Source organism: Colletotrichum aenigma (genome assembly GCF_013390185.1).
Source record: "Colletotrichum aenigma strain Cg56 chromosome Unknown KSG_Cg56_contig03, whole genome shotgun sequence".
NCBI lineage: Eukaryota > Fungi > Ascomycota > Sordariomycetes > Glomerellales > Glomerellaceae > Colletotrichum > Colletotrichum aenigma.
Window position 1 is genome coordinate 740,862 of NW_023500909.1, and position 25,149 is coordinate 766,010.

The 25,149-nt window shown below is 53.0% G+C and overlaps 9 protein-coding genes across 9 annotated transcripts; 4 read left to right on the forward strand and 5 right to left on the reverse strand.

Moving 5' to 3' along the window:
* Positions 1–1,741: 1,741 nt before the first annotated feature.
* CGCA056_v004155 (putative transcriptional regulatory protein) lies at positions 1,742–4,629 on the reverse strand (the record flags this gene model as incomplete). The annotated part of the gene is made up of 9 exons (XM_037319410.1): positions 1,742–2,394; positions 2,450–2,818; positions 2,876–3,024; positions 3,078–3,202; positions 3,258–3,808; positions 3,860–4,084; positions 4,137–4,207; positions 4,266–4,388; positions 4,541–4,629. The coding sequence occupies 9 exons, from the start codon at positions 4,627–4,629 to the stop codon at positions 1,742–1,744; spliced, it is 2,355 nt and encodes a 784-aa protein (XP_037181005.1).
* A 1,168-nt stretch (positions 4,630–5,797) lies between these two features.
* On the reverse strand, positions 5,798–7,726 carry FUS6-6 (Efflux pump FUS6; the record flags this gene model as incomplete). The annotated part of the gene is made up of 4 exons (XM_037319411.1): positions 5,798–6,550; positions 6,601–7,036; positions 7,087–7,400; positions 7,457–7,726. The coding sequence occupies 4 exons, from the start codon at positions 7,724–7,726 to the stop codon at positions 5,798–5,800; spliced, it is 1,773 nt and encodes a 590-aa protein (XP_037181008.1).
* A 2,133-nt stretch (positions 7,727–9,859) lies between these two features.
* fmqE-2 (MFS transporter fmqE) lies at positions 9,860–11,569 on the reverse strand (the record flags this gene model as incomplete). Its single annotated transcript, XM_037319412.1, has 3 exons — positions 9,860–10,271; positions 10,331–11,290; positions 11,349–11,569. 3 exons carry the CDS (start codon positions 11,567–11,569, stop codon positions 9,860–9,862), a joined length of 1,593 nt encoding a protein of 530 aa, XP_037181007.1.
* A 2,102-nt stretch (positions 11,570–13,671) lies between these two features.
* CGCA056_v004158 (putative DNA glycosylase) lies at positions 13,672–14,748 on the forward strand (the record flags this gene model as incomplete). Its single annotated transcript, XM_037319413.1, has 1 exon — positions 13,672–14,748. One exon carries the CDS (start codon positions 13,672–13,674, stop codon positions 14,746–14,748), a length of 1,077 nt encoding a protein of 358 aa, XP_037181002.1.
* A 2,400-nt stretch (positions 14,749–17,148) lies between these two features.
* CGCA056_v004159 (uncharacterized protein) lies at positions 17,149–18,319 on the reverse strand (the record flags this gene model as incomplete). Its single annotated transcript, XM_037319414.1, has 6 exons — positions 17,149–17,152; positions 17,179–17,579; positions 17,618–17,773; positions 17,835–18,053; positions 18,117–18,202; positions 18,262–18,319. 6 exons carry the CDS (start codon positions 18,317–18,319, stop codon positions 17,149–17,151), a joined length of 924 nt encoding a protein of 307 aa, XP_037181001.1.
* Positions 18,320–18,394: 75 nt separating this feature from the next.
* On the reverse strand, positions 18,395–18,688 carry CGCA056_v004160 (uncharacterized protein; the record flags this gene model as incomplete). Its single annotated transcript, XM_037319415.1, has 2 exons — positions 18,395–18,474; positions 18,622–18,688. The coding sequence occupies 2 exons, from the start codon at positions 18,686–18,688 to the stop codon at positions 18,395–18,397; spliced, it is 147 nt and encodes a 48-aa protein (XP_037181932.1).
* A 617-nt stretch (positions 18,689–19,305) lies between these two features.
* DAL5-1 (Allantoate permease) lies at positions 19,306–20,939 on the forward strand (the record flags this gene model as incomplete). Its single annotated transcript, XM_037319416.1, has 2 exons — positions 19,306–19,621; positions 19,891–20,939. 2 exons carry the CDS (start codon positions 19,306–19,308, stop codon positions 20,937–20,939), a joined length of 1,365 nt encoding a protein of 454 aa, XP_037181933.1.
* Positions 20,940–22,551: 1,612 nt separating this feature from the next.
* Positions 22,552–22,809, forward strand: CGCA056_v004162 (uncharacterized protein; the record flags this gene model as incomplete). Its single annotated transcript, XM_037319417.1, has 2 exons — positions 22,552–22,620; positions 22,675–22,809. The coding sequence occupies 2 exons, from the start codon at positions 22,552–22,554 to the stop codon at positions 22,807–22,809; spliced, it is 204 nt and encodes a 67-aa protein (XP_037181934.1).
* Positions 22,810–24,122: 1,313 nt separating this feature from the next.
* On the forward strand, positions 24,123–25,002 carry CGCA056_v004163 (uncharacterized protein; the record flags this gene model as incomplete). The annotated part of the gene is made up of 2 exons (XM_037319418.1): positions 24,123–24,307; positions 24,366–25,002. 2 exons carry the CDS (start codon positions 24,123–24,125, stop codon positions 25,000–25,002), a joined length of 822 nt encoding a protein of 273 aa, XP_037181935.1.
* Between the last annotated feature and the right edge of the window lie 147 nt (positions 25,003–25,149).

The window sequence follows — 25,149 nt, forward strand, 5'->3', positions numbered from 1 at the left end:
CAGCATGCGTCATTAGACGCCTTGCAACTAGATTCCGAGGTTACCATGATGTTCTCGCGAACAACCGGATCAGCCCAAGGCTTCCTAAGCTCCTTGATATCCGGGTCGACCATGATCCCGCTGTGACTCGTCAAGAACCAGTATCCCCAAACATCCCGCAGCAGCATCTTGTGAATGAGACTCTCAAGCAAGGATTTGAAGGTCGACCTCAACGCAGGCAAGTGGTGATAGTGGGCCGCGCCAGCGGCATAGGCCATCGTTGCGAGCTGGTAGCGGTAAGCGTCGAGCCATTCTTGCCCGGGCTCCTGGCTGCCCATGTGCTTCCACTCGCCATCTTTCTGGGTGGCGAGGTTGTGGAAGTGCCGCAGATGGCCGGCTTGCTCCCGCGAGATCTTTGGGAATCGCTCGATGAAGTCTGCGGGGAGCGTCTTTGGTAGGGTGGACGGTGATCCTCCGCGTAGCTCGAGGGCTCCGCTAATCTTTTGGGTTGACCTGATGATACTTGTGAGTGGATGCTTTCAAGTAGATCTGCAGGTAGAAATCAACTACTTACGTTACCGTTGCAGTAGCCATGATCAAGTCTCTTTATTGCAATCACATCAAGAGTTGCGGTCTTCAATAACCAGCTATCCCGTAGCCAAAGCCGTTCATCGTCATTTATACTCTGTGATTTCCCCATCTTACTCTCCGACCGCGGTCGGGCTTAAACAGCGACATCAACAAAAGTCCTGGGATCTACGTGTAGAAGACCCCTGTCTCGCCCCAGATCTGACATTCTCAGCCAGTGGAAGGGCGGATGAATACTTATGACGGAGCTACCACTATGGCAATTGAGTTGTTATGTGAAGTAAGATGGCGCATCGTGATTCGACAGCCGTACGCTTCTCCCGAAGAGGGCTCGCTCTCCGGCAAAGGATTTTGCGGGGTCTCGCCCGATGATGGACGCGCTTATTCGGACGAGCGTCTCAAGATGGGGAATGGGGTCATGACGAACCGGGGTCGGAATCTAGTCGGGCTCCGGCCCCCCGTCGGTCCGTGTCATCCTCAACATCTATTAAGGTGCTGCTCTCCTCGCGGCCTTTTCGGTCCGGTCCCGTGGGTGGGTTAATACCGCCGTATGGGTTCAGTAGATGGTGCGGCGCGGTGGGACAGAGTACTAGGTATGTCGTCTAAGTTCATTAAGCTCGACCTTTGTTAACTGCAAAAGGCAAATGAGCCCCGAAGTGGGCCGCGGGAGTTCGCTTTGACTCGCCCCCACCATCGTGACCTTGACAACCTCTGCGGGGTGCGAAGACAAGCGGAGACACAGGCGTTCTTAGTGTAGCGGTTATCATCCAAGCCTTCCATTCGAGAAATCGAGAGAGCTTGGGACAGGGGTTCGACTCCCCTAGGACGCATTATCTTTTGCCTTCTTTGCGTTGTAATTGTCGATGTCTCTTCTTTTTGGCTGGTTCTGGAGCGAGTTGCGGTGTTGCGGAGTGTTTTGCTCATACCATGAATACTAGTTAGTTAGTCCTTTTAATTAACAAACCGCTTATTATTCCTATGTGTGCGCGGCTATATCTGTGCAGTCAATTATTCCTACTAAAAACGGTAGTAGAAATAATAATAACAATTATAAAGTGGCGACGACGATAGCATTAATAATAATGAGGTGGAATATACTCTGACAGGAAAAGTAATCGTTTTGCCACATGAAAAATAGTCAGTCTCTTCATCAATTCATTATGAACCATCCTTTTCAACCACCAAACCCAAGGATATGCCTCTCCAACTCCCCAAAATCTCCCAAATCCTGTCCCGTAAGTGTGAGATCCTGATTATGATAAATAGAGTAGCAATTATACGCATCCTCCGGCATCAACTCAGCCATCCCCGCCGCCTGCTCCGGCACCTGCGCATCCTCGCCCGCAGCCGGCTGCATCCACAGGTACGATATATCATTCCACAAACTCGAGTCCAACAAACTCCGCGAGCCAAGCTGACTGGTCCGGCCCGACGGCGTCACCACACCACCCTCCTTTGGCATGAAGCCCGCGAACGCATGCCGCCGCGCCTCTGCATCCTGACCACCGCCCTCGTCATCCATCGACACGACGATGCTTGCGTCTCCGGCGACGGTGGGCGGTCTGTTCCGCACCTCGCTCGGGCTGTTCTTCGGGATGTCGAGGAAGGTGGACAGGTGGTCGCGCATCCGGCGCACCTCGCGCGCGCGCTGGGAGGCGAAGTCGTTGCCGCGGGCGACGAGGTAGTCGAGGATCTCGAGGGCATCGGGGAGGCCCGGGCTGGGGGCGAGTTTCTGGGAGTCGTCGGAGGTGGAGTCGATTATGAGGGTGAGGATCATGATGAAGGCGGCGGAGAAGATGGCGTCGAGGTCGAAGAAGCCAAATATTGCTACGTTAAAAACAGGTTAGATATCTGGGACTTGGTGATTTGAATGCCAACTTACTTAGCATATTGCCCTTCCGCAACGCCAGCAAGACTTCCAGCAACCTCCGCGCCGCCTCTGAACAGGTGCGGCTCAACCTGCCGAGCGGCGAGGTCCCCAGGCTCAACCCGCCGCCGTTGTCGTCGTCGAAGATTAGTTTTGAGACGTGTAACATGACGGGGCGGATGGTCAGTAGGATCGCCTGGTAGAGCATCATATGCAGGTACGCCGACGTGCGCAACGAGACGTCGCCTTCCATGGACGGAATGTCGAACAGCTTGCTAGAGAAGTCTCCGGGGATCTCTTTAGCGATCCAGTAGAGGGACTGTACGATTTCCTGGACGCTTGGCACGAATGAATCTTCGGGGTGGTTGCCGGGTCCGTATATTGCTGTGTGTAATGTTAGCAGGCAGTGATGTAATGGTCAGCTTATCAAGCAGAACTCACTCGAGAGAATCCTGCCTGTGACCCTTGCAATCTTGATGTTGGTTCTCAGAGGCAGGGCTGGCGGGAACCCGGGAGAGTCGATGGGCATGTCAATCTCGATGACATCGTCCGAGATACCGGATGGATTCCCTGTGGCGGCAGCAAGTCGTCTGCGTGAAAATAAGCATTTGTGCGTCATTTCTACGAGACAAACAGAGCATACCTTTCTTGCATGTACACCGTCCACCAAAGGCGGTTCAAGTGCACCTTCTCCGACTGCAACAAATGCTTCGTCCCCGAGTTCCGGTGATACCCATGCGTTGTAGCCAGCCTCAGTGCCGAACTGATCTGTACTGCCAGTCAGACCCCATACCATGCTTCCTGACCATGATAATCCACTCACATAAAGATACGCCTCCTCCTTCCGATTCGCATTCTGCAAATACACCGCCGCCAGCGCATGAATCTCCACCCCCAGCTTCCCCAGCCCAAATAGCTCGCTCAGACTCGGCAGCCGCCCCTGCACATACCGGAACATGCCCTCGCCCGGCAACCCCGCCCCCGCCTCGTCGTCGCCGTCGAACGCGCCCGCGAACAGCTTCCCGATCGCAAACACGAGCACCATCTCGAGGTACCACGGCGTCTGCGTCTGCGAGGGGTCGCCGAGGTTGGCGTAGAAGAACGCCAGCCGGTCCGAGAACTCGCGCGTGTCGATGTGGTGCTGCGTGTACCCGATGAAGAAGGACATGCTCTCGAAGAGCTTGCGGCCCTCGTCCTCGGAGGGCAGCGCGGGGCCGTCATCGTGGGGTTTGTCTGTACGGGGCTGTGAGGAGGGTGCGTGAGGGCGCGGTTGGGGTGTGGGTTCCCTGCCGCTGAGGCGAGGGTGTTCGAGGAGGTTCTGCAGGCGGGAGCCGAAGTTGTGGCTGGAGCTTAGGGTCGAGTCGGCGGGGATGGCTGGTGAGAGTGTGAGAGAGTATGGCTTCTTCAGGTATGGGAGTGTCTTACTTGAGCCCGGCGAAGACTCGACTATGTTAGTCGCCGTTCCGCGGGAGATGGTGTTGGTAGAAGGGGGAGACGTCAGTTGATCTAGTGCTAGGCCCAGCAACGTCGACGCGGCGTTGACCTGCGTCGCATTATCCGTCGGCGTGTGTACAGTCGCGCTTGTCCGTGGACGCTTCGGAGACTGCACCGGCGGATCCGCGTTTATCCTCCCCGTTTCATCGTCTCTGCCTATCACTGTTGTAAGTCATCCCGTAGACGATAGTTGATCGACATCACCCACCCTCGATGACAGAGAAGCCGAGTCCCTGGCTCTCATACCGGGCAAGCCTCTCCTGCAGGTCCTGGATCCTCCTGTCACGGTGTTAGGAACTAGAATCCAGCTAAACACAACGATCTATCCACAACTTACGTGACAGAATAGACCCGCTTCTTCCCAGGCTCCGGGAAGCAGCACTCCAACCCTCGCCGGCTGCAGTACGTGCACGGCTTGTCGCCGGAGCACTTGACCTTCTTCCGCCGACACGTCAAGCACCTGCCACCGACTCATCCGTTAGTATTCGCCAGTTCACTCGACGTCCGGAATAGTCCAGCGGAGACTACATATCGGTATGCAGTCGAACCCGTTGGCGGTCGCCGGCGCGGAGGAGGCCCCCGAGCGGGGTGTGCGTGTGTTCGGAGACTTACGCCGAGATAGTCTTGGCGGCATCGCGGCTCCCGCCTATCCGCCCCGTCAATGAGAGCCGTCTAGGCGAGGCGCGCGACTCTGGATCCATTTCAAACACGATTTAGCAGCGGCAATCAACTTACACGCGTCTGATGTCGCTTCGTTGGTCCGGTTGGTTTGTTGACGGGAATCTCGGAGGTTGACTGGATGGAGGGGGGAAGCGACCGGGGGATATCGGCCAGAGATAAGGAGGCGGGCTCCGAGGCTCGGAGTGGAGTAGCGTCGTTGCTAACTCAGCCCGTCGCGTAACACGGGTTTGATCAATCAGATAAAGACATGCCGCATTTCCTAGTTATTTTACTGATGTTACTTTCCATAACTGCTGTAGTGTCATTGCGAGTAGGCTCTGCAAGAAATATCTCATTGCCCATTCTCGATGCCAGTGTTTGCTGTCCAACATCTCCAGCACATGACCCCGGAGATAACTCGGCGACCTACCCAATCCGGCAATAAACCGAACCCACCACTCGAACCGCAGCGCCGTCAGCCACATCATCGTCTCCAAGATCTCACAACAGGATCAAAAAGCACAGTGAACTCAATCTTCAAACTTCAGCTCTAGAACACGTGATTCTCATCGTAAAAAGATGACAGTCACACAGCCGCGCACTTCCTTCCTACAGGCTCATTTACCTCACAACCCTTCGGCAATCCATCGCCGTTGCACCAAAGCAGGATGAAAAGGCTTCACCGAGACGTGCGTCGTGACTAACAAACCCGACGAGAGAATCACGTGGTTGAAGATGTCAATCTGTCCTAGATCGTCATCTTTCCAACCTCAACAAGTCATCAAAGCCCTCCATGGGTTAGCTATGCCACGTCTCATCATTTGTCAATTCTCGCAGAAGCTTCTGGGGATCAGCGCAAATGTTGATGCAATGTCTTGTGAGGAAGATAATTCACTAGAAGTAGAGAACAGATATTAAACAAGTTTAAGACGTTATTCAGATTCATTCTGCCTACTGGTCCACGCAAGGCAAGGTTCTAAGGAATGATGCATTGCCAAATAGAAAAAGAGACATTCATAAAGCCAACCCTTCCACCACATCACCCATGACCATATTCTATGACCCACAAACTCCATGCTTAGTGCCTTGAGATATTCGTCGTTTCAAGTCCCGTTGTGACCTCCATCCCCATCACGCACATCCTACACCTTACATGCTTCTGTGCGGGGTAAAGTTCTAGCAAACTTCCCTTGGCATACGTCGCGAGGCCTAAGAGCTCTCGTCAGACGTGGGGATAGGCTCACCGCGGGTGCGGTGCTGGTGAGTCTCGAACATGCGCGAGACGCGGTTCTGCTGCAGCCTGTGCTCCGTCTCATGGATCCTATTGAGATCGTAGTGACGGATCAGGAAGCTAAGGAAGAAGGCAATGACAGCCAGCGCGACGTAGACGCCGTGCACGCCCTTGAAGCCGTAGGCGTACGACTCGAGGACGGCATCCTTGAAGGTGCCGTCGGGCAGAGTCTTGACGACGAGGAGGTACTCCTCGGCGCGGCGGGCAATGTCCTCGGCAATGCCCTGGCGGCGGAGCTTAAGCGCCATGACGTTCTGGAATGTGGTCGAGCCCACGTTGACGCCGATGGCGCAGCCCAGCATGCGGAGGAACAGGTACATGCTCGCGGCGTGGCCCGAGTTCTGGGGGTCCACGATTGCACCAGTGACAAACGTCTGGGCGTTGAGGATGAAGCCGTGGCCGACACCGCCAATGACTAGGGTGATGACATGTACAGCAACAGACGTGCCAACGCCCCAGTAGATGAGGAGTCCAGATGCAAGAGCGAGCAGAGCCCAGCCGATCCAGATGGACCAGCGGTAGGCGTTGTAGCGAGAGACAAGAATGCCAGAGATGATGGATCCAGGGAGAAGCAGAAGGGTGACCGGGAGCATTGCCACACCGGCCATGGTAGGGCTGTACTCAGGGACAGAGAGGAAATAAAAGGGGATGTAGTACAGTTGGCCGTAGAGCTAGGGGCTGTTAGTATGGAGCTAGCGCAGGCGGTGATTGGGCGACTTACGATGAAGCCTTGGAGGGCACCAAGGATGTAGACCACAATAGCACTCCTGTCCGTGAAGAGAATCTTCCGCAAAAATGGCAGCTTCGCAAACTTGTGCTCGTAGACCAGTGCGACGACCAGACCACCGGCGCCGATGAACAAGGGCACAAGAGTCTGGACACTCCTCCATGGGAAATCGTTACCTCCCCAAGAGAGACCGATGAGGAAAGTGACCATAGACCCGATGAACAAGAAGCCACCGAGCCAGTCGACCCGCTTCAGCTTCTGAGAGAAGGTAGCCGTGGGTGGCTTCAGAGTCAGGAGAATGGGTACTGCGATGAGAGAGTAGCCGCAAATGGGGAAGTTGATGTAGAAGATCCATCTCCACGTAGTATGCTCTGCGATGGCACCGCCAATGATGGGGCCGACGAGAGAGCCAACAGCCCAAGCCATTTGGCTGGAAAGGAGTCAGTTGGGGTCTAAGATCTTCAGAGCGGAGCTACTCACATAATGCCATAGAGCTTAGGTCGGTGGCGTAGAGGCACGATGTCGGTGAAGACAACCAGACTGAGAACGTACATGCCGCCAGCACCGACACCCTGAATAACACGGCCAACGAGGAGCAGCCCAATGTCACTCGCAACACAGCACAGAATTGTACCCAGTGTGAAGAGGATGAGACTGCCGATAAGAATGATGGGTCGACCAAAGATGTCGCTGAGAGATGCCAAGAATGGCATCGCAACAGCACAAGAAATCAGGTAGGAAGTTCCAATCCAGAAAGCTTGTGTTGATGTTCCACCAATATCTTGAATGATGGACTATCATGATTCGATCAGCATATTGCCAAAGACAGTTCGTTCAGACCACGACTTACACTCAGAGACGTGACGATCACGTTGGCGTCCAAGGCAATGACGAATGACATGATAGACAAGGTGATGATGATAATCATCTGGTGCTTCGATGCCTTCCATGGCTGGATGGTGACAGTCTCATCCACCAGCATGGGATCCGTTGCCCGCTGCTCATGTTCCTTCGTCTCCCCATCCTTGATGGCCGTGTAAGAAGCCGGGTCATACGCAGTCGACGCGTACGTCGACGTCGAGACGAGACTGTCGTGGTTATTGCGCTCTCTGTACTCCATCTTGACAGTTGCTGCCCGGGACTGGACCGCACAACTTGGGAGAAAAGGTTTGAAAGATTGACGAGATGAGGACGAGTTGGCCACAGAGCTGCAGGTGCCCGCCCTTCTTTAGTATCTCTTGGGACACTCATACCCAGTCGGTGCTTGATGGGGGCCAGACGTGGCAACCGTCTCATCGAACAGGGTCTCCGTGCGCTGGCCTCTGCGACGAGGAAGGCAGGACACTAGCGCAAGGTAGCTGAGGTACATAACGGCTTACACCAATCTTGCAGGTCGCATCAATGATGAGCCCCAGGGAGTATCACAATTCGGTCCCAAGAGGGACCTGACAGCCGGAAACGAGAAACGAGCTAAGCTCTTCAGAGCAAAATAACAGCTGGCCACCCCCTAAATCCTTGTCTGGGGGTTCGCCCATTTGCGTGCGGCTCGGCATGCGCTTCGTTGGCTTCCACACTAGCTTCCCGCCTGTTTCATTGGCCATCGCAGGGTTGATCAGTGCGAGATAACGCCCGCCGACGCCACATGGGGAAAGCAGGGCTGAAACTCGTTTTGGCGTAGGAAAACCGCATCTGCCTGGATTTGTACCGACGGTTCTGGCTAGTGGGGTGCCGAGTACCTGATATGTTGGAGTGGGACTCGGACATGGGCTACTCAGCGTCGACGTGATCGAACGTGAATGGACGGCTCCTGAGGCTTCGACAAAATTAAGCTGATTTTCCGAGGAACAATCGCCGTTGGGAGGCACTTCAGTCCCAGTCATGGCGTGCCAGAACCTTGTGGCTGCTCCTTTGGGTGCTGACAATCTGACGAAAGCATGTTAATGTCATGAGGCTCAGCGTTGACTTGGGTGGTGTGCTGCCCATCCAAACTCATGTCAATCCAGCTCGACGGGTGGCTTGGACCAGGAACCCTTCGACTGGGTCCTAGCCGCTCGCTTCCGACCCTCCAAAGAACTAGTCCGGTTATGTAGCGTCGTACCCGAACCCGACTCTCGGGACCCGTGCGTGCCTCATTTGTGCAGCTTGAGTGGCGGCGGCGGCTCTGAGTTTGCTTCCATCTTGCTGAAAGGCCGGTTGGATTACTGTTTTTTGGTGTCTCAAGATATCAGACGATCGGGCCGGGATCTCGAACAGAAAGTCTTGGGACAAACCCAGTACGGAGGTGCTCCCCGGTACACGAGCTCCGATGGCAGCTTCGTTTTGTTTCCGCCCGAGGCTACGGGTCACAGCTAACGGAACAGACGCGCGCGTCCAGACGTGGTCGAATGACTGGAAAGAAAATGCTGTTGCCTGCGATATGCTGGGACTTTGGCATTTCCCGATCGTGAGGGGCCACTCACCGCCAAGAGTGGTTGTCAATACGATTATCCAACAATGGGTTATACCAAAAGAAGTGCCCGCGTGCGTATTTGACGTGGTAGCCAATTGTTTCTGCTGACCAGGGACCAGAACTCGTTCTTTTGGGTAGCGCGTGCATGGCATGGCTGACAGGTGATGCCCGACCATGTCGTCTCACGTCATGACCATCGGAAACAGTACACAGCCACCGAAACTGCTCGAGCAAGAGGATCTTGCAGACGTCTTGCCGCGACAGGCGGAAAGTCGGCGCGCCCGTTGGCCGGCGGGACTTTAGACTTCGCGACCACACGTACGATGTCGATCCCATCTTCGGCGCGCGGACATTACTGCAGGCTCGGCGCTGCCAGAGCCAATACATATAAGCCGATGACGCTGCAGGAAGCCGAAATGCCTTGCAACACGTCAGAATACTCCTAAAGGAATGCACTTTCATCAGCGGCTGGAAGTGCTTTCAAACACGTGCCGAATGATCAGCATAATCATTCGACGAAGAGAATGTCGACGATGGGTTCCCGACAAGAACACACAAAAGATGATGAACAACAGTTGACGTTCACGGACGGAGACTTGTTTGAAGGTCGATGCGCGACGGTTACAGAAGCTTGGCGGCAGCAATATCAGATGAAGACCGCCAAGGCGCTGCATGCAGGTGGTTTCAGCACAGAGCGAGGCGAGTGTCAATAGGTGCGCTTGAGGCGCAGCTCGAAATCGATTTTGGGTGACAGAAGAAACGTAGGATTCTGCATGCTTGATGTGTGAAGAAACAATCCAAAATTTACAAACCAGAGCTGCCAGCTCTAGAAACGCCGTCATCCATTTCCGCCGTTGAGTTGGTCCAGTGTCGGAACTGCCTTGCCGGTAGCCGCGACTCAAACATGCGATCAATCTCTGCTGGTGTTCGTCCCTTCATCTCCGGAATGCAGAGGAAGGAAATGACAAGCCCGAGGGCACACAGCCCCGCGTACACGAAACCGGTCTTGGCTTTTAGGTTGCCTTTGTCGGGGTTGAAAATATACGGCAGCACGAACCCGAAGATGGAATTATTCGCGCCGGCCGTGAACCAGCCGATACCTTGGGCTTTGGAACGCAGATGTAGCGCTGAGGTCTCGGCACCGACAACATGCGAAGCAGGCCAGACACCTAGCCCGGCAACAATAACAACCACTATCAACGAGATAGAAGTGTACCTAGGGCACGTGGTCAGTCTATGTATTCAAACCCCCACACCTTTCCTGGGAGGACTTACCAAACGGTTACAGGGCCCGACCAACAACCTGAGATGCCCATGGCGGTCCATACGACTGTCAAGAGAGACAGCGTGCTGAAGATGAGGCGTCTGCGTCCCACCTTTGAGAGGACCCAAACACTGGCGATGTTCGCGATCAAGCCGCAAACGAGCCCCAGAATAAGGACGATCACGCTCAGGTTGGCCTTCATGCCAACGACTTGCACGAAGTAACTGGACTTCGATAGCAGGGTCAAGCCGAAGATGTTCGGCAGAGAGTTGGCAAACATGATGATCAGGGTCCGTCGAAGGTTCACCCCGCGGAACGAGTCGACATATGTTGCATTGGTCTGCCGGCGTTCATGCTCGATGTTCTGACGGATGGCATCCAATGTTTTCTCTGGGTCCATTCCCGGTGTGTCCAACCTCTTCTGGGCCTTGTAGGCCTTTTCATCTAGATTTCTGCGAATGAGGTAGGTCGGGCTCTCTGGGATAATGAAAGCCATCAACAGGGGGATGACCGAGAACGGCCATTGCGATGCGAAGCAAATGGTGTACCCGTTAGCCAGGTTGAGGCATGCAAAAATGACTGCTGCCCCAATCAATTGCCCGAGCAAAGTGAAGATGGGAAAGAAGGCAAGAAGCGGCCCTCGCAGGTTCGGTGGGAGAATCTCGGACATGTAGGTCGACGAAGTTCCCATTACCATGCCAATGGCTCCACCCTGGAATCCCTTGCCCGCAAGGAAGATAACGCGCCGTTCATTAATGTCGGGAGACAAGTTGGAGACGAAACAAATGGCAACGCCGACTGCCGACAGAAATGAGCCGACTGCAAGTGACGGGCGGCGACCGAACTTGTCTTGGAAGATACCACCAACCAAGGCCCCAATCATGGAGCAGCCAGGGCTGACGAAGTTCCAGAGACCAAGCCATAGAGACGGAAGAATCATCTTGCCGTCGAGCCTTTGGCCAAAGTCCCGCCTTCAAGATTCTCGTTAGCCATCGTGTGCAATGAGTAGCCATGGGAGAGGAGCAGTACTGAAAGCTGGGCATGGCTGATACGGTGCCAACGATGACATAGTCGTAGCCATACAGCAGGATGGCAGATGTCATGCCTATGCAGTAAAAGACGACGCGACGCCACTTCTTGATGGACTGCCACAACGTGAGGTGGCCGTACTGGTTCGTCTCCGGCTCCGAGGTGCTGGCTATGCTGTGTACGGTCTCGAACCGGCCGGCGTTCACGGACTTGTCGCCCATGCTGTTTGGGACCGCCATAGCATTTCTCTCGATGGGACAAAGAACAAGGCGAAAATCGGTGATGCTGGGGGTTTGTCGACAAAGACCGGAGATGGTAATTGCGTGGAAAGTCGCTTGGCAATGCTGAGGGGGTGTGCTTGATTGAAGAAGTAGGCGTCTAGAACGGCGGGCGAGGAAACGAAAGCATTTTGACCCAAGATGATGGCATAGGGTTTGCGCCATCAAATGTAGCTCAACATCTCCGGGCTGGACATGCTAACCCGCTTCCAGATCTTGGCGATGCCCCTTGGTGGAATCCGCATATCCCCAAGACAATTTGGGGTTGCACTGCACGAGCGCCAAGAGGATGTATTAGCCAAAGTGAGGTTGTGGCTGGCAACTCCAATCAGGGACCCTGGAGATTGACCAATGATCATCGGGTGACTTGGTCGAGACGCTACACGTCGATATGTCGGCCGAGAGAAAGGCTACAGTGTTCGCCTGCGACATGCAGAAGTGGCCGTTTGAAAATAGAACCATCTGCACGAACCCAGGAAAGCTACCCTGACCTGGAGGGCACAAAGGCGGTCCTTAACAGCTTCGCAGGTGAGACATTCGCATTCGATTGCGTACCAAGGTTGTAGTTTGAGGAGACAAGTACAACGCGATTGAGGAATGCTGTGCTAATCTGCCCACGATGCGACATGGTAGAGAAGCTTTGCGCCAAGCAAATAGGGTCGCCCAGGCTCTCCTCGTGGCTTATGGCCTTTGTTTCTCGCGGGAAAGTTCAAGGCGGAAGACGGCGTCCGGGATACTGGATCTGAATTCCTGATGGTGATGATGAATCGACTTGTGCACCCGAGAAGACGAGGCCGCGAACACGCTTCAGAGGCCATGTTCGTTCTTTGGCGGACAATATCGCAGCTTGCTGGTGCCGTGTGACAACTTCCCCCTCCTCAGTGCTTCCGTGTTGCGTCAAGCGGCCAGCGCTGGAGTCTCGCCGAGTGTTACTCGAGCAGGGGTGTCGGTGTCCGTTTGTCTATGGGTGCAGAGACAGTATTCTCCATCAGGACCGTTGCAGTTCTGCGCCAATGTGCTTCATCGATATTTACCCCGTAGAGAGCAGGCAATTGCGGCAATGCTCATCTTGCCCGGTTCAGGAAGGGATCGAGAGGATTTCTGTGATCCCTGCCGCAGCTCCCGTACCTTACGGCCGATAAACTGAATGGACAGCCATTTGAACGGGGGGATCTGCACGTGGGCGCGGTGCCGTATGCAGAGATACGGGGAACGAGTCTCGGCGCTGTTGGAGGTGCGATGAATTGTCGATGAGGAAGATGGCCAAACGGGGGATCTTTCCGGGCCCGTCGCTGGCGGAGACGGCGGCATTCCCGCGTCGAAGACCGGCTGCAATTGTGTAGGTACGTAGGCAGGGGCGGCGGGATCCATCTGGCGGGATGCGAGTGGCTGTCTGGAGGCTTGGAAGCATGCAGCTGAGGTGCATTTTTCACGTCAAAATGTTCGTGTTGATGGAAATCGGCAGAGAAAGTCGACGCGCCAAGGTGCAGAGGAAAAAGCAAACATTGGTTTTGCAGCCAGGGGCGTGACAAATGTTTGCTTTGCTGTGCCTTCCCACTTTCCCCAGGAAGGGGCGACTCACGCTCTCTCGTTCTTTCCCCTTATCATCCAAAATTGCAGGAGGAGGCAGGTGCAGCGGCAGGGCCGATCGCTCTTGCTTCCTCAAGACGGGATGCTCTTTCTGTCTCTGAACGAGGGAAAGAAGGAAGCAGCGATGCCATCTTCACGTGTTTCCAGGGTGCTCCTGCTTGAGATTGAGCAGGTGCACTCTTGCTGCGTGCTTTCCTTCTGAACTGGCATGGTCCAAGCTCCAGAAGCACAGGCCAGTAGATCTCGCTTAGGCATGAAATAGTGGATCCTCTTGGCGGGTCCAATCATTGACATCACCACTGTCGCTGCACTGAGGCTGAAGCTGGGTTTTCCTCGACTCTTGATGTTTGCCCCTGAATATCCATGCAGCTTTGAATTCACTCGCGACGCCGCCAGTGAGACCTGATTTCTCCATCCAAATTGTTTGTTACATGATCCGTGCCGGCATAGTAAGAATGGCGAGAGCAACACGGTCCAGCACCCGCCTGGCTGCAGCCGCAAAGCCAGCCGAGGAATCCGAGTCCACAGCACAGCAATCAACGCCAGCGTCTAAGAGAAAGCGTGCATCACCGAAGTCGGCAAATGCAACTCCGTCCAAGAAAGTAAAGAAGGAAGAAGATGTGCCCACATCGCTATCTGATGTCCCGCCAACGACGCCTCTCAAGAAGGAAGACGTCAAGTCTGAAAGCCCAGAGAAGAAGCTGAAAGCCGCCAAGTCGCCCAACGACCTGCAGTCAAAGAAACTCAAGGCGTACTCGCAGTATGCCGATAAATCTCCCTTCCCGGACTTCCCACACCCGACCCCGGACGAGTGCCGGCTGGCCCACCGCATCCTCGCGGACCTTCACGGGAAACGGGAGCGCCCCAAGGAGGTCAAGGCCTCCACAACCCGGGCCGGATGTGGAGACTCGCCCTCCGTCCTTGACGCCCTTGTCCGGACCATCCTAAGCCAGAACACCAGCGACACCAACTCCACGCGCGCCAAGCGCAGCATGGACGACGTCTACGGCGGCAGCGATGAGTGGGACAAGATCGTCGAGGGCGGCATCCCCAAGCTGCAGGAGGCCATCAAGTGCGGCGGACTCAGCGCCGTCAAGAGCAAGGTCATCATCAGCATCCTCAACCAGGTCAAGGAGAAGTACGGCAACTACTCGCTCGACCACCTCTTCAGCGCCAGCAACGAGGACGCCATGCAGGAGCTCATTAGCTTCCAGGGCGTCGGCCCCAAGACGGCGAGCTGCGTGCTGCTCTTCTGCCTCCAGCGGGAGTCGTTTGCTGTCGACACACACGTCTGGAGAATCACGGGTCTCTTGGGATGGCGGCCGAAGAGCGCGTCGAGGGATGAGACCCATGCGCACTTGGACGTGAGGATTCCGGACGAGGACAAGTATGGGCTGCATATTCTGCTTGTAAAACATGGCAAGGTGTGCAGTGAGTGTAAAGCTGGTGGGAAAAGCATCGGCAAATGCGAGCTGAGGAAGGCCTTTAGACAAGAAAAGATCAAGCAAGAGGAGGAAAAGTCACAAGAATAACAGCGAATGCAAGCAACACCCGTATTAATCTTTGGCTTCCACTGAAGTTCCTGGTAGTTTAGCATCAAATATTCATGGCATTTCAACACTACATACCCTAGATTGTCTCGGGGATAGACTGCCGGCTCCTGTCGGGTATCCGCAGATAACGAACCCAGGTGTCATCGTGAGACGACATATATTCTATTTCATCATAATCCAAACATGTATACATATGCCTTTTCCGAACCGGCTCAAGTTCAATCCCACGTAGCCGCAAAAGTCGATCGGCGAAATGAATGTCCTTCCAGCTGTAATAAAGGCTGTCCGAGTCAACAAAGATGTGGCGGTCGAAGAAGTCCTCGATCGCAGGACTCGTGAACGGTTGCGTGTAGTTCAGAACGTCCATCTGCTCGACCTCAAAGTGCAGCTGGCGGCTTCGTTGTTCGGCCGTCGCTCTCCAGGCGTCGCGAACGCTGTCATCAAGCTGCAACTCCCCAGTGGTCTTGAACACTGCGGTAACGAACTTCTCATCAATTGTACACTGGAAATGGGCGTCCAATGGCGTAATCTCGTCTTCTTCAAGATTAGGATGCATAGTGTTTCGTTCATCACCCCACAGGTCCACGGATTTAAGCATGGGCATCCTGCCTGCTGCATGGGCCATTTGCAAAAGCATTTCGTTCGGCATGTATGTCAGAGGCAATCGGCCCCAACTGACATATTTCAGTTTCGGCCAATTCAAAGGTGACACGTTGCCGTGTGCATGTCCTTGACAAAAGCCTGTGAAATATTACTATCTAGCATCCTCGTTGCCAAGATGCAGCCTTTCAAGCATCGGCGCCAAAACAGCTGCCTGCCAATCTCGGTGGATGCTAGCATTACGAGTTTCCAACGACATTAGGCCTGAAGGATAAACCTCGGGGTTGGTATCTTCCAAGAAAGTGTCAAAAGTACCATTGCTGCCATATGAGAGTTCCTTCGTGTTGGACGACATGTTCCACAGAAGCATGTTGCTCAAACGGGGATGACCCACACCAGAGATGTTTCTGAACGAATCCATGTTATGGCATTGAGCACTTCCCTCCATGTGTATCATTGTTCGGAGCGCGGCGACACATTGGATTGTTCGCTGGTTGTCGTTTGACGAGAGAACGCTGCCGTACTCCAACAGGTGATGTCCACAGTCCGCAACGTCGTAAACCTGCAGTTCAAAGCAGGCATCTTCTTTCCAGTCTCGGAGTACATCCACGAAGCCGTCTACCACCTCCACGAAGGCTGCTCCAAGCTGCATACGCTGGGAATGGGCGTGGGAGATGCTCGTGAATGTGAATAAGTCGATGTCGACAACAAGACGCAGCGTCTTCAAATATTTGAGCCGAGGTCCACGCAAAGCTGCAGCGAGCTTCTGGGGGGTATGGCTGCCTGACAGAACGCTGTCGTTGGTGATGTAGAAGGTAATTTCCTCAAAGATGTAGGGTTCCATGATCTGGAGCCACTGGCGACAGACACTCCCGTAAGATGCGCGGTCTCCGTCTTCGTGGGCGAGGTATCCCAAGATCTGGAGCCTGAGCTCGTTCGGCAGATGATCCCACACTGTCATGGTATGTTGAACTTCGACGGCTGTGGATTTGATGATGTGAGGTAGACGACGGGGAAAAGAAAGAATTATAAATGGTGGAAAGTCGTCCTAGTATATAAGTTGGAATGAAGATTGGAAATCGGTGGCCCTTTAAATATCCTTTGGTTCAGACCCGACATGCGCCACTTCGGATTACACTTTCCAGGCTCCTGTGAGTGACTCAAAACGGCTGCGCAATCTAAAGCCTTCGGGGATCAAGGTCGCCAAGATGCGTCTCAAGCAGGACACATGTTTGCACTTCAGGACAGGCCCGTCAAATTAGGCCATCGACTATTACAGGATGTTGATCGGACACATTGGGTTCGGGGTCACACCCGACTACATTCCACGGACCAAGATGGATCTCATTCTCTCGCGAACATTGATTTCGTAGGTCATTACCGGGGAAGCGCCTCTGTCCGTTGCGGATGGCCAAGGCCATGGGGAGATATTGAATTAGCGGAGCTGCTTTCGGACTTTGGACAGGGAGACGCCTCTTTGAATCACAAATTTTATTTGGTCCTCCATACGTAGTGCCTCTCGGCGAATACTATTTGGCCTCATTTGGTCCTATGAACCTTGTTGGCCCTCGGCCTTCCTCCAAAGCTGCACCTTGGCCTCTGGGTCATAGTGTCTATTGAACAACACCTTATTATTAAGTTTGGCAGATAGCTTATGTATCAACTATTGAATTGCAATTGCAGGATCCTGGACGCAGTTTTTGAAAGAGAGGTGAGTTGCTGTATTACCCAACCATCATGTTTGCTTGAAATTCAAAGGCCATAATAGCAATGGCCTTCCTACCTAAGTCAACCACCCTGGTAACCTACATGATAGGAACTCCTTTGACGATGGCAGTGTCGCCTCTGTGCCTCTTCAAGTCTGAGGGATCATAATCACTAAATGGATCCACGTGCTTCGTCGCATCCTTAGGCCGATCGAAGTCATACTCCAGCTCCTTCTTCTTGTATCCGCGCTTCTTTGCCTGCAGGTACTCATTCGTCTTGAACACTTCAGTCTCCTGGCTCTTGTCCAGCCCAAGCCTTTGCAGGTACGGCGACTCGGCCATCGGCACCAGGAGCTTGTCGTCGTTGGGACGGGTGAAGAAGAGAATCCCGATGCGAAGCTTGGGCCGCTGGTCCACAGGCGGCGTCACGACTCGGTGGATGGTTGCTTTGAAGAGACGGCCAGTGAGGAATTCAAGCGCTTCGCCGACGTTGTTATCAATTAGCTTCAGTGGATACTCGTTCGAAATCCCGAATGACTTACTCGGACCCATTTCCACTGGTTGTGATTATCCAAGATTTGAAGAGCAGAGATTGGCTGCGAGAACAAAATGGAAAAGGTACTCCAGTCAGCATGGCCTGGCAAGAACAGGTCGCAGGACTTTTCTCGGTCGGCATCGTTGCGCGGCGAGTTGCTCATCTAATATGATACAACGTCAGAAGGGACCTTATGTCCAATAGTTGTCGGGGGAATAGCTAACATATCGGAAGTAATTCGTCGTCGAGCCACCCGGTCGATGCATGTCGAGCACAAGCTGCTCGGGAACCTCTAAGACCATGGCCACGAGAATAAGTAGTTTGCGATGAATGTCATCATTCAAAGTCTGCATCAGATGCCGCATCTCTTCCTTGAACGGGGAGATGATTTGCGGATGTGGCCGAGTTTCGAAGTCGTGAAGAAGCATATTGTAATGGTCGACCTGAGATACGATCAGTTTTGGGGAGTTCTTGATTCAAGCCAGAGCAAAAACTAAAGCCTGTACCTCTTTGTGGAAGCCAACCTTGGTGCCGAGTTCTCCAGAGGGTTTGAAGCCGACGTAGATGCCTTTCTGATCTTCCTCGGGCGTTCCTTTGGGCCGGATTAGCTTCGCCAGGATACATGGAGTCGGGCTTTTTAGGGAGGTTCACCTTCGTAAGGCCTCTTTTCTTCATTGCTCAAGGTCATCACCGCATTCGCGACGTCCATTTGGTGATCCCAGAGCTTTGTGGAAATGCCATGGTTTGAAATGGTGAAGAAGCCATGCTGGGTGACGGCCTGAAGCTAGTCCTTGGCTAGCTCCTTCCTGGTCTCTATATGTTCGAACTTGCTGAGGTCGAGATCGATAAGCTCTACATAGTCCACTGTACCAGTTAGCTGGTTCTACGTAGACCTAGCCGGATTCGAGGAAAGATGCTGTAAGATAACGGTGGCTAGCGAGTTGGGACGAATAATTTGACGCCGAAATGGGGCTTCGATCGGGCTACTATCAGGCATCAACAACAACTTACAGTTCTTTTTGGTGGGCTCACGGGCGTTCCATTTGGGAATGGCTGCAGATTCATTGGAAATAGGCATGATGGTCATTGAAGTTGATAAGATAAGACTAGTGCTCAATTGAAGTAATGGTGCACATTGTGGATTTCCAGATTCTCTACTCAGCTTTGATTGATCTTACAAGACAGCTATCATTCGGCCAACATTCATAGATGCCGAAGGCTGAACGACAATCAGATACCATCTGGAAGAAATGCGGGGGTGAAGGCGGAGGCGGAGTGCTCGTTAAGATAGCCGCATACATAGAAATAGGATCTTATACGAGTACTCGGATTCGGATTCGGTGTTCTTCGATAGGCCAGATGGGAAAACGATTGCCACTTCACTGATAACTTGGTAGCCCGCATCTCGTCAACATCAAAGGTACCCAGAATGCAAATATTCCCGGCTGCACAGCTTATCGCACACCGAACTCCAGCGGTTTAAATCAGCCGATATGCTAGCAACACACATATTAGAGGATGTATTGATAATAAAGCTCCCAGTGCCTCGCAGTTCTCTTGGAGTTCTCAAGCAGGGACAGCAGCTTGACAACAGACCGCATTCCGTCCATTCCTCACCTTTTTTGACCATCGATAGTCCTCTTTCTCACAATTATCTCAAGAGACTGGCTACGTCTCAGTGACACTCGGGTCAATATGGCGCCCAAGACGGACGCAGATGTCTTGCCCGTCAAAAGCGACAGCGAAGCTCCTGACATTGACGTCGGTCAAGTGAAGCTGATGGACGACAGGGATGTTGATCCAGCTTTGAAACTCACAGGCGGTGTCGTGATCGAGTTCACACAGAAGGAAGAACGCCAAAGCCTGCGAAAGATCGACATGAACATGCTGCCACTCATGTGTTGGGTGTACATGATTCAGTTCGCCGACAAGACGACGCTCAATTATGCTTCTCTGATGGGGATTCGTGGAGACACCAACCTCAAGGGAAACGAATTCTCCTGGATCTCGAGTATTTTCTATGCAGGTTATCTTGCTTGGGACTATGATGTCCTGCCCCTTCTCTCTATCGTGACCCGCTCAGTGATGGATACTTGTGCTAATGGTTGTATCCATCTTGAAGGTTCCCCACGACGTACCTCTTTCGCCGCCTTCCCGTGGGCAAATACGTATCAGCAAACATCCTGGCTTGGGGCGTCGCCTTAACATGCCATGCCGCTACGCATAATTACGCTGGCTTACTGGGCACGCGTTTCTTCCTCGGGGTATTCAAAGCAACAGTCACGCCCGCCTTCGTTTTGATCACATCGATGTGGTACAAGCAGGGCGAACAAGCCCGACGAGTCGGATACTGGCTGTCATGCAACGGGTTCTCTCTGATCATCATGGCTCTGATAGGCTATGGACTGTCGGCGGTTGAAGAATCGTCAATCGCGCCATGGAAGATTCTTTTCCTTGTTCTCGGTCTTATCACAGTTCTAATTGGAGCCTTCAACCTTTGGTATTTACCCGATAATCAGGCCAACGCCAAGTTCCTAGATGATCGACAGCGTCTGATCGCAATCGAAAGAATCCGCGACAACTTCCAAGGCATTGGTAATCGAGTATGGAAGTGGGACCAGTTCCGGGAAGCCTTTCGCGACCCAAGAACCTATCTTTATGCCTTGTTTTCATTCCTGATGAACATAACCAATGGCGGTATCACAACTTTTGGTTCAATCATTGTCAACTCCTTCGGATTCAACGCCCGACTCTCACTCCTGTTGGGCGCCCCATCCGGACTCTTCGATATTGGCGGAAAACTTTTGTTCACTTGGCTTTCCGACAAGTACATGGACCGAACCCTATTTGCATTCGTCGCAATTATGTTTCCTCTAATCAGAGGCATCATGATGATCACAATCCCATTGTCCTCAAAGGGAGCACTTCTCTTGAGCTATTGGATGATTAGCGTTTCTGGGTCGTCTTGGGGGTTGGTCATGGTTGCCATCTCGAACAACACTTTAGGATACACCAAGAAGGTCACTGTTAACAGTCTGCAAATTATTGCATATGCAGCTGGCAATTGGATTGGTCCACAGACATTTCGGGCGGACGAACCCCCCCTCTACAAGCGAGGAAAGATGATGGTGGCCATTATGTATGGCTGTGCAGCATTGGTACTGTTGGTTCTCCGTTTCGTGAATATTCGGGAGAACAAACGAAGGGATCGTTTGGCGGCAGTATCAGGAGTCGAACTGTCTGAGGAGACGGCTGCGCTGGAGCTTGAGCGGTCCAAATTCATGGACTTGACAGACTTCAAATTGGCTCACTTTCGCTACGGTCTTTGATCGGTCGGGTTTCACAAGGATCATTAGGTGCAAACGCTGCACCCTTACAATGTCAAAAGTAATCTCATCGTCATCGGTACAGTTGAAATAGCATCATCAAGGCCGATCGGCATTTCGCATTTGCTCTCAAACAGACGGCCTTAAGCCTTTTCTACCCCCGTGCTAGCTGTCTTCTTACCCCCCAAACTTTTAATGACGAAGGAGACCGCTTTGGGAATTCCAAATCTGGACTATAAACTCGATCCCAGTCTAACGCCAGGCTGAAAGGGGCAGAAGGCTAGTCTGAGAGACTGCGCTGTGATGGCTGAAATAGGTAACGCTACCGTGTTGCCGTAGTCGCGCTTTAAGCGACGGTCTGTTCTGGCATCATGCTCAGTGCGCCCACGTATGCTAAAATAGGTACTCGGTAATGTCCATACCGACGTCAAAATACTCATTGTCTTCGCTTCAGGACGTCATATCTTCAACGGCTACTTTCTTTAAAATGCCCAACGCTCTGCGCGTGGAGCCCAGTTGTTCGGACTGGCAACGTCGAAACATTCTCCTTGCTTTTTTATCCTGAATTGAAAGAATCTCTTCCAAAATAAATACCCATCAATTGAGTGAATTTCCATCGGACTTCATTTTCTGTTGACTTGTTGCAGCTCTGGTGAAAGACTTGGAGTAATCCGTTAGCTCTAGGACGGGAAGCGAGGTATCACAACTTTTGGGCAGTTGAATGACACGGAGTATCCCATCGCGTTTCGAGCTTCAGACGTTGTACATCTGGCGCTTGCCGAACTGTGTTTGAGGTTGTAACTGCCACCTGCTATTCTCGGATTCTCGCAGGGGTTGCCATGATTCGACGTCCACCTCGGGTCCAAACAAGCGATGCCACCCCATCCAACACGGTCACAGTCTGAAACTTGACCATCCGGCCATACCGATCAGCCCTATATTCAGCTGCCCGCCGCGCATTAAACATTTGGCTCACCGCCTGTCATCTGAAAAAGTGAACAAGAGTACCCAAACGGTTGGGGAAAGCAAATTCGTATGTGGGACGGGAACCTTCGATGACAGTAATGTTGCTTCTCTTCGTGAATCGTATGCTTGGTCAAGATGAGTGGGAAATCAGCAACGAACAGCTTGATAAAAGACAACCTTGGTTCCAAGTGATCAGTTTGATCCAAGTAAAAACGAAACCGAGTGATGTGCTGATCAGCAGAAACCGATTCGCTAATGCAGAAAGTCTGGAGGGGAGTATCAACGCTTCCCCGTGTGACGCTGGCCCATGCGGGTAGTTAAGCATACTATTAACCACTTGACACCTTTGAAGCCCACCAACGTCGATCATACTCCTCAAAGCTGGGGACAGCTGAGACGTCTCACGGCTCCCACTCAGATCTCCGCGCCACTCAGCAGGGGACTCTCTCTCTTCCCTCAACACCAGTTGCTGTCATACTCAGTGAGGTAATCCAAAACTCTATATAACTTCCACGCTGCCACCCCAACTGATACCGTTACTTTTGTTATTCATCCAGTCTTCTCACCTCTCTCAATCAACTTCTATTCTCATCTGTTGCCGGTCAACAAGTTTACCTCCAACAATCCGCTTTTCCAAATCTTAGTCAAGATGCAGCTGTCCATCACTTCCATCGTCGTCACGCTCGCCGCCATGGCCTCGCTTGCAGCTGCCGCTCCGGTATGACACAGACTCAACTTTGATGCGGACTCGAGTACTAATATGCAACTCTAGCAACAAAACAACGCACGCGAGAACTTCAAGAACACCAAGTGCAAGAGCCAGGCATGCAAGGACTCCGTTGACTCCGGATGCCCTCTGTCTAACATCAACTTTGTGCTTGGTGGCTGTGACGATCCCAGCTCCTAAACGGTCCATTAAGCTGCGTAGCACAAGGAATGTCTCGTTTCAACTACTTTCTAGACGTTAGAGGGTGAATAAAGAATATTGAAGTTGATGTTATGCTTCTGGTGCGCCCGGCTGCCGTGTTAATTAAACCTCAAAATGCATGATTTTTAGCCTTCTAGAATGACCAATTACAGTCGTCATGTGACATACTAGGCTACAGAACTTCACCTTGCTGACTGCCGTCGTCATTCCATTGGCCCATAATCAGGCGACACTCGCGTGCGGCTACCGAGCTTAATACGAGTGGAGATTCAATGCGAAACCGGTCTTATCACGGCTCTTTGCCATAGCTCCGGAATGAGGTTCGATTGCTTCTTTTTCGACGATCATAATTCTTGGCATTTGACACTCAGCGGGAAAAACTTTTCAGCCACCTACGACAACACCACGTTCACCGGACACCGTCAGACCAGCCAGCATCTCTGAAGCCGGTGACGTTGTTGAGACACTTCCCAACAGTTAGGAAACTTCAACCGCGATTCTTCTAGCCCCGGTCGCGTCGAAAACGAGTGCAGGCCGCCAGGACTAGCCGACGGTGGACCAAAATGCGGTTGCGCGGGAACGCGTGGGAAAAGTAAGCTTATCGCTCACGGACGCGCCTATTCTGGGCGCACGATCATGGAATCTGCCGAGCCCCTATCCAAATGAGCCAAGTCGCTCATTAGCGGGAGGCTCCAGCCGGCGCCGTGCCATCGGTGCGCAGCGCTATCCTTGAGGACGAACAACAACAGCCAGGGTTCACGACCACGTTTTCGTGATCTAATGTGAGTTTCCGTGGGGCCAGACCATCCAAGTCAGCGACCTGCCGGCTTGGTGCCAGGCAAACCTTCTACCTCGAACTTTGGGCTGCATATCCCAATTTTTTGGCGGGTTGCCACTGCAGGGGCACTGATGCTCTTTTCTTCTTCCACCGGATTGTTTTCCGTTCACCCATGTTCACGATGTGCGGTTCCGTGGCGGCGGTATGCATGTGCTCAAGGTAAGACGGCGGGCCCATGCGGTGTTTGCTTTTCCTCGTGGTTGCCGAGGCGCTACTCGGTCCCTTGCATCACACTTTGTTTTTTAGGAGGCAAGGAAATGATAAGCTCTGAGATTTTCATCATGGATATAATAAGGCCAGCGTAGTGTCCAAATTCTTTGGGACCTTTCTGACAGACAGGACAACAACTCCATCTTCACCTTCATTCTCTCAATCAAGGGACATCATCCGATCACCCAGCTGCGTTCTTTACATTTATCACATTCGTTCAATCAACACTCTCACTTCTATCAAGATGAAGTTCCTGGCCGTTGCCTCCCTTGCCATCGCGGCCTCTGCCGCAGTTGTCGAGAACAAGTTTTGCAATGCCGACAACTGTCTTCGCGCCGTTAGAGCGACGCGTTTCGGAACTGCTACGATGGTCCTTCGTATGGCGGAATGTAGCTCATACCTTGCCGTCACTGAGACTCCCCAGCCATCGTAAGTTTCTTTTCGCATGTCACGTCAAGCGGTGCAGAGTTTCGACTAACAATGACAGCACCACGTTTGTCACCGAGACAAGCATCGAGACCATCACGCTGAACGCTACACGGACAATCTTCGACCGTGCCGTTGATACCCCGGCCTCCACCACCAAGAACATTCCCGCCTACGCAACGGCTTGCAAGAACGACGCCGCATACCGCAGCGCTTGCTCTTGCTTTGGTGCCACCGGCGTAACGACAATGGCCCCTATCCCGATCATCACCTCCACCATCTCTGTTGTCGCAACCACCACTGTTGGTCCCTTTGTCAATGCCACCCGCCCCGCCCTCGGCTGCAGCAACCCTTGGACCTGCGGTGACAAGACCATCCCCACCTGCTCTCTTGACAAGGCTGGCGAGAAGGGATGCGTCTGCTTCAGGACTGTCGAGGGCAGGGATGTCTGCGCGGTCCCCAATGACTGCCAGCCCTCCTGCAACACCACGAACGACTGCTCTGGTGGTGAGGTCTGCATCAAGCAGAGCTGCTGCTTGGGCGGCACCTGCATGAAGGTCGACGTTTGCTTGAACCAGATTCTGCCCAAGATGATGTTCAAGAAGCGTGCCGGAGCCGGTGCTTGGGTCAAGAGGCAGGGCAAGTTTGACTTCTCGAAGCTCAGCTTGTTCCCTCACGATGCTAGCTTGGAGCAGTAGGAGTCGTCTGTTGATGACTTCACCTACTTTAGGGGAAGATGACCGTGGCGAGCTCTTTTGAATATGTAAATATGCGGATACCCTTCCAAACAGCAGACTTATAGACTTTTAAATATTTTCTATTGTTTAATTGCGACCCTCAATTTC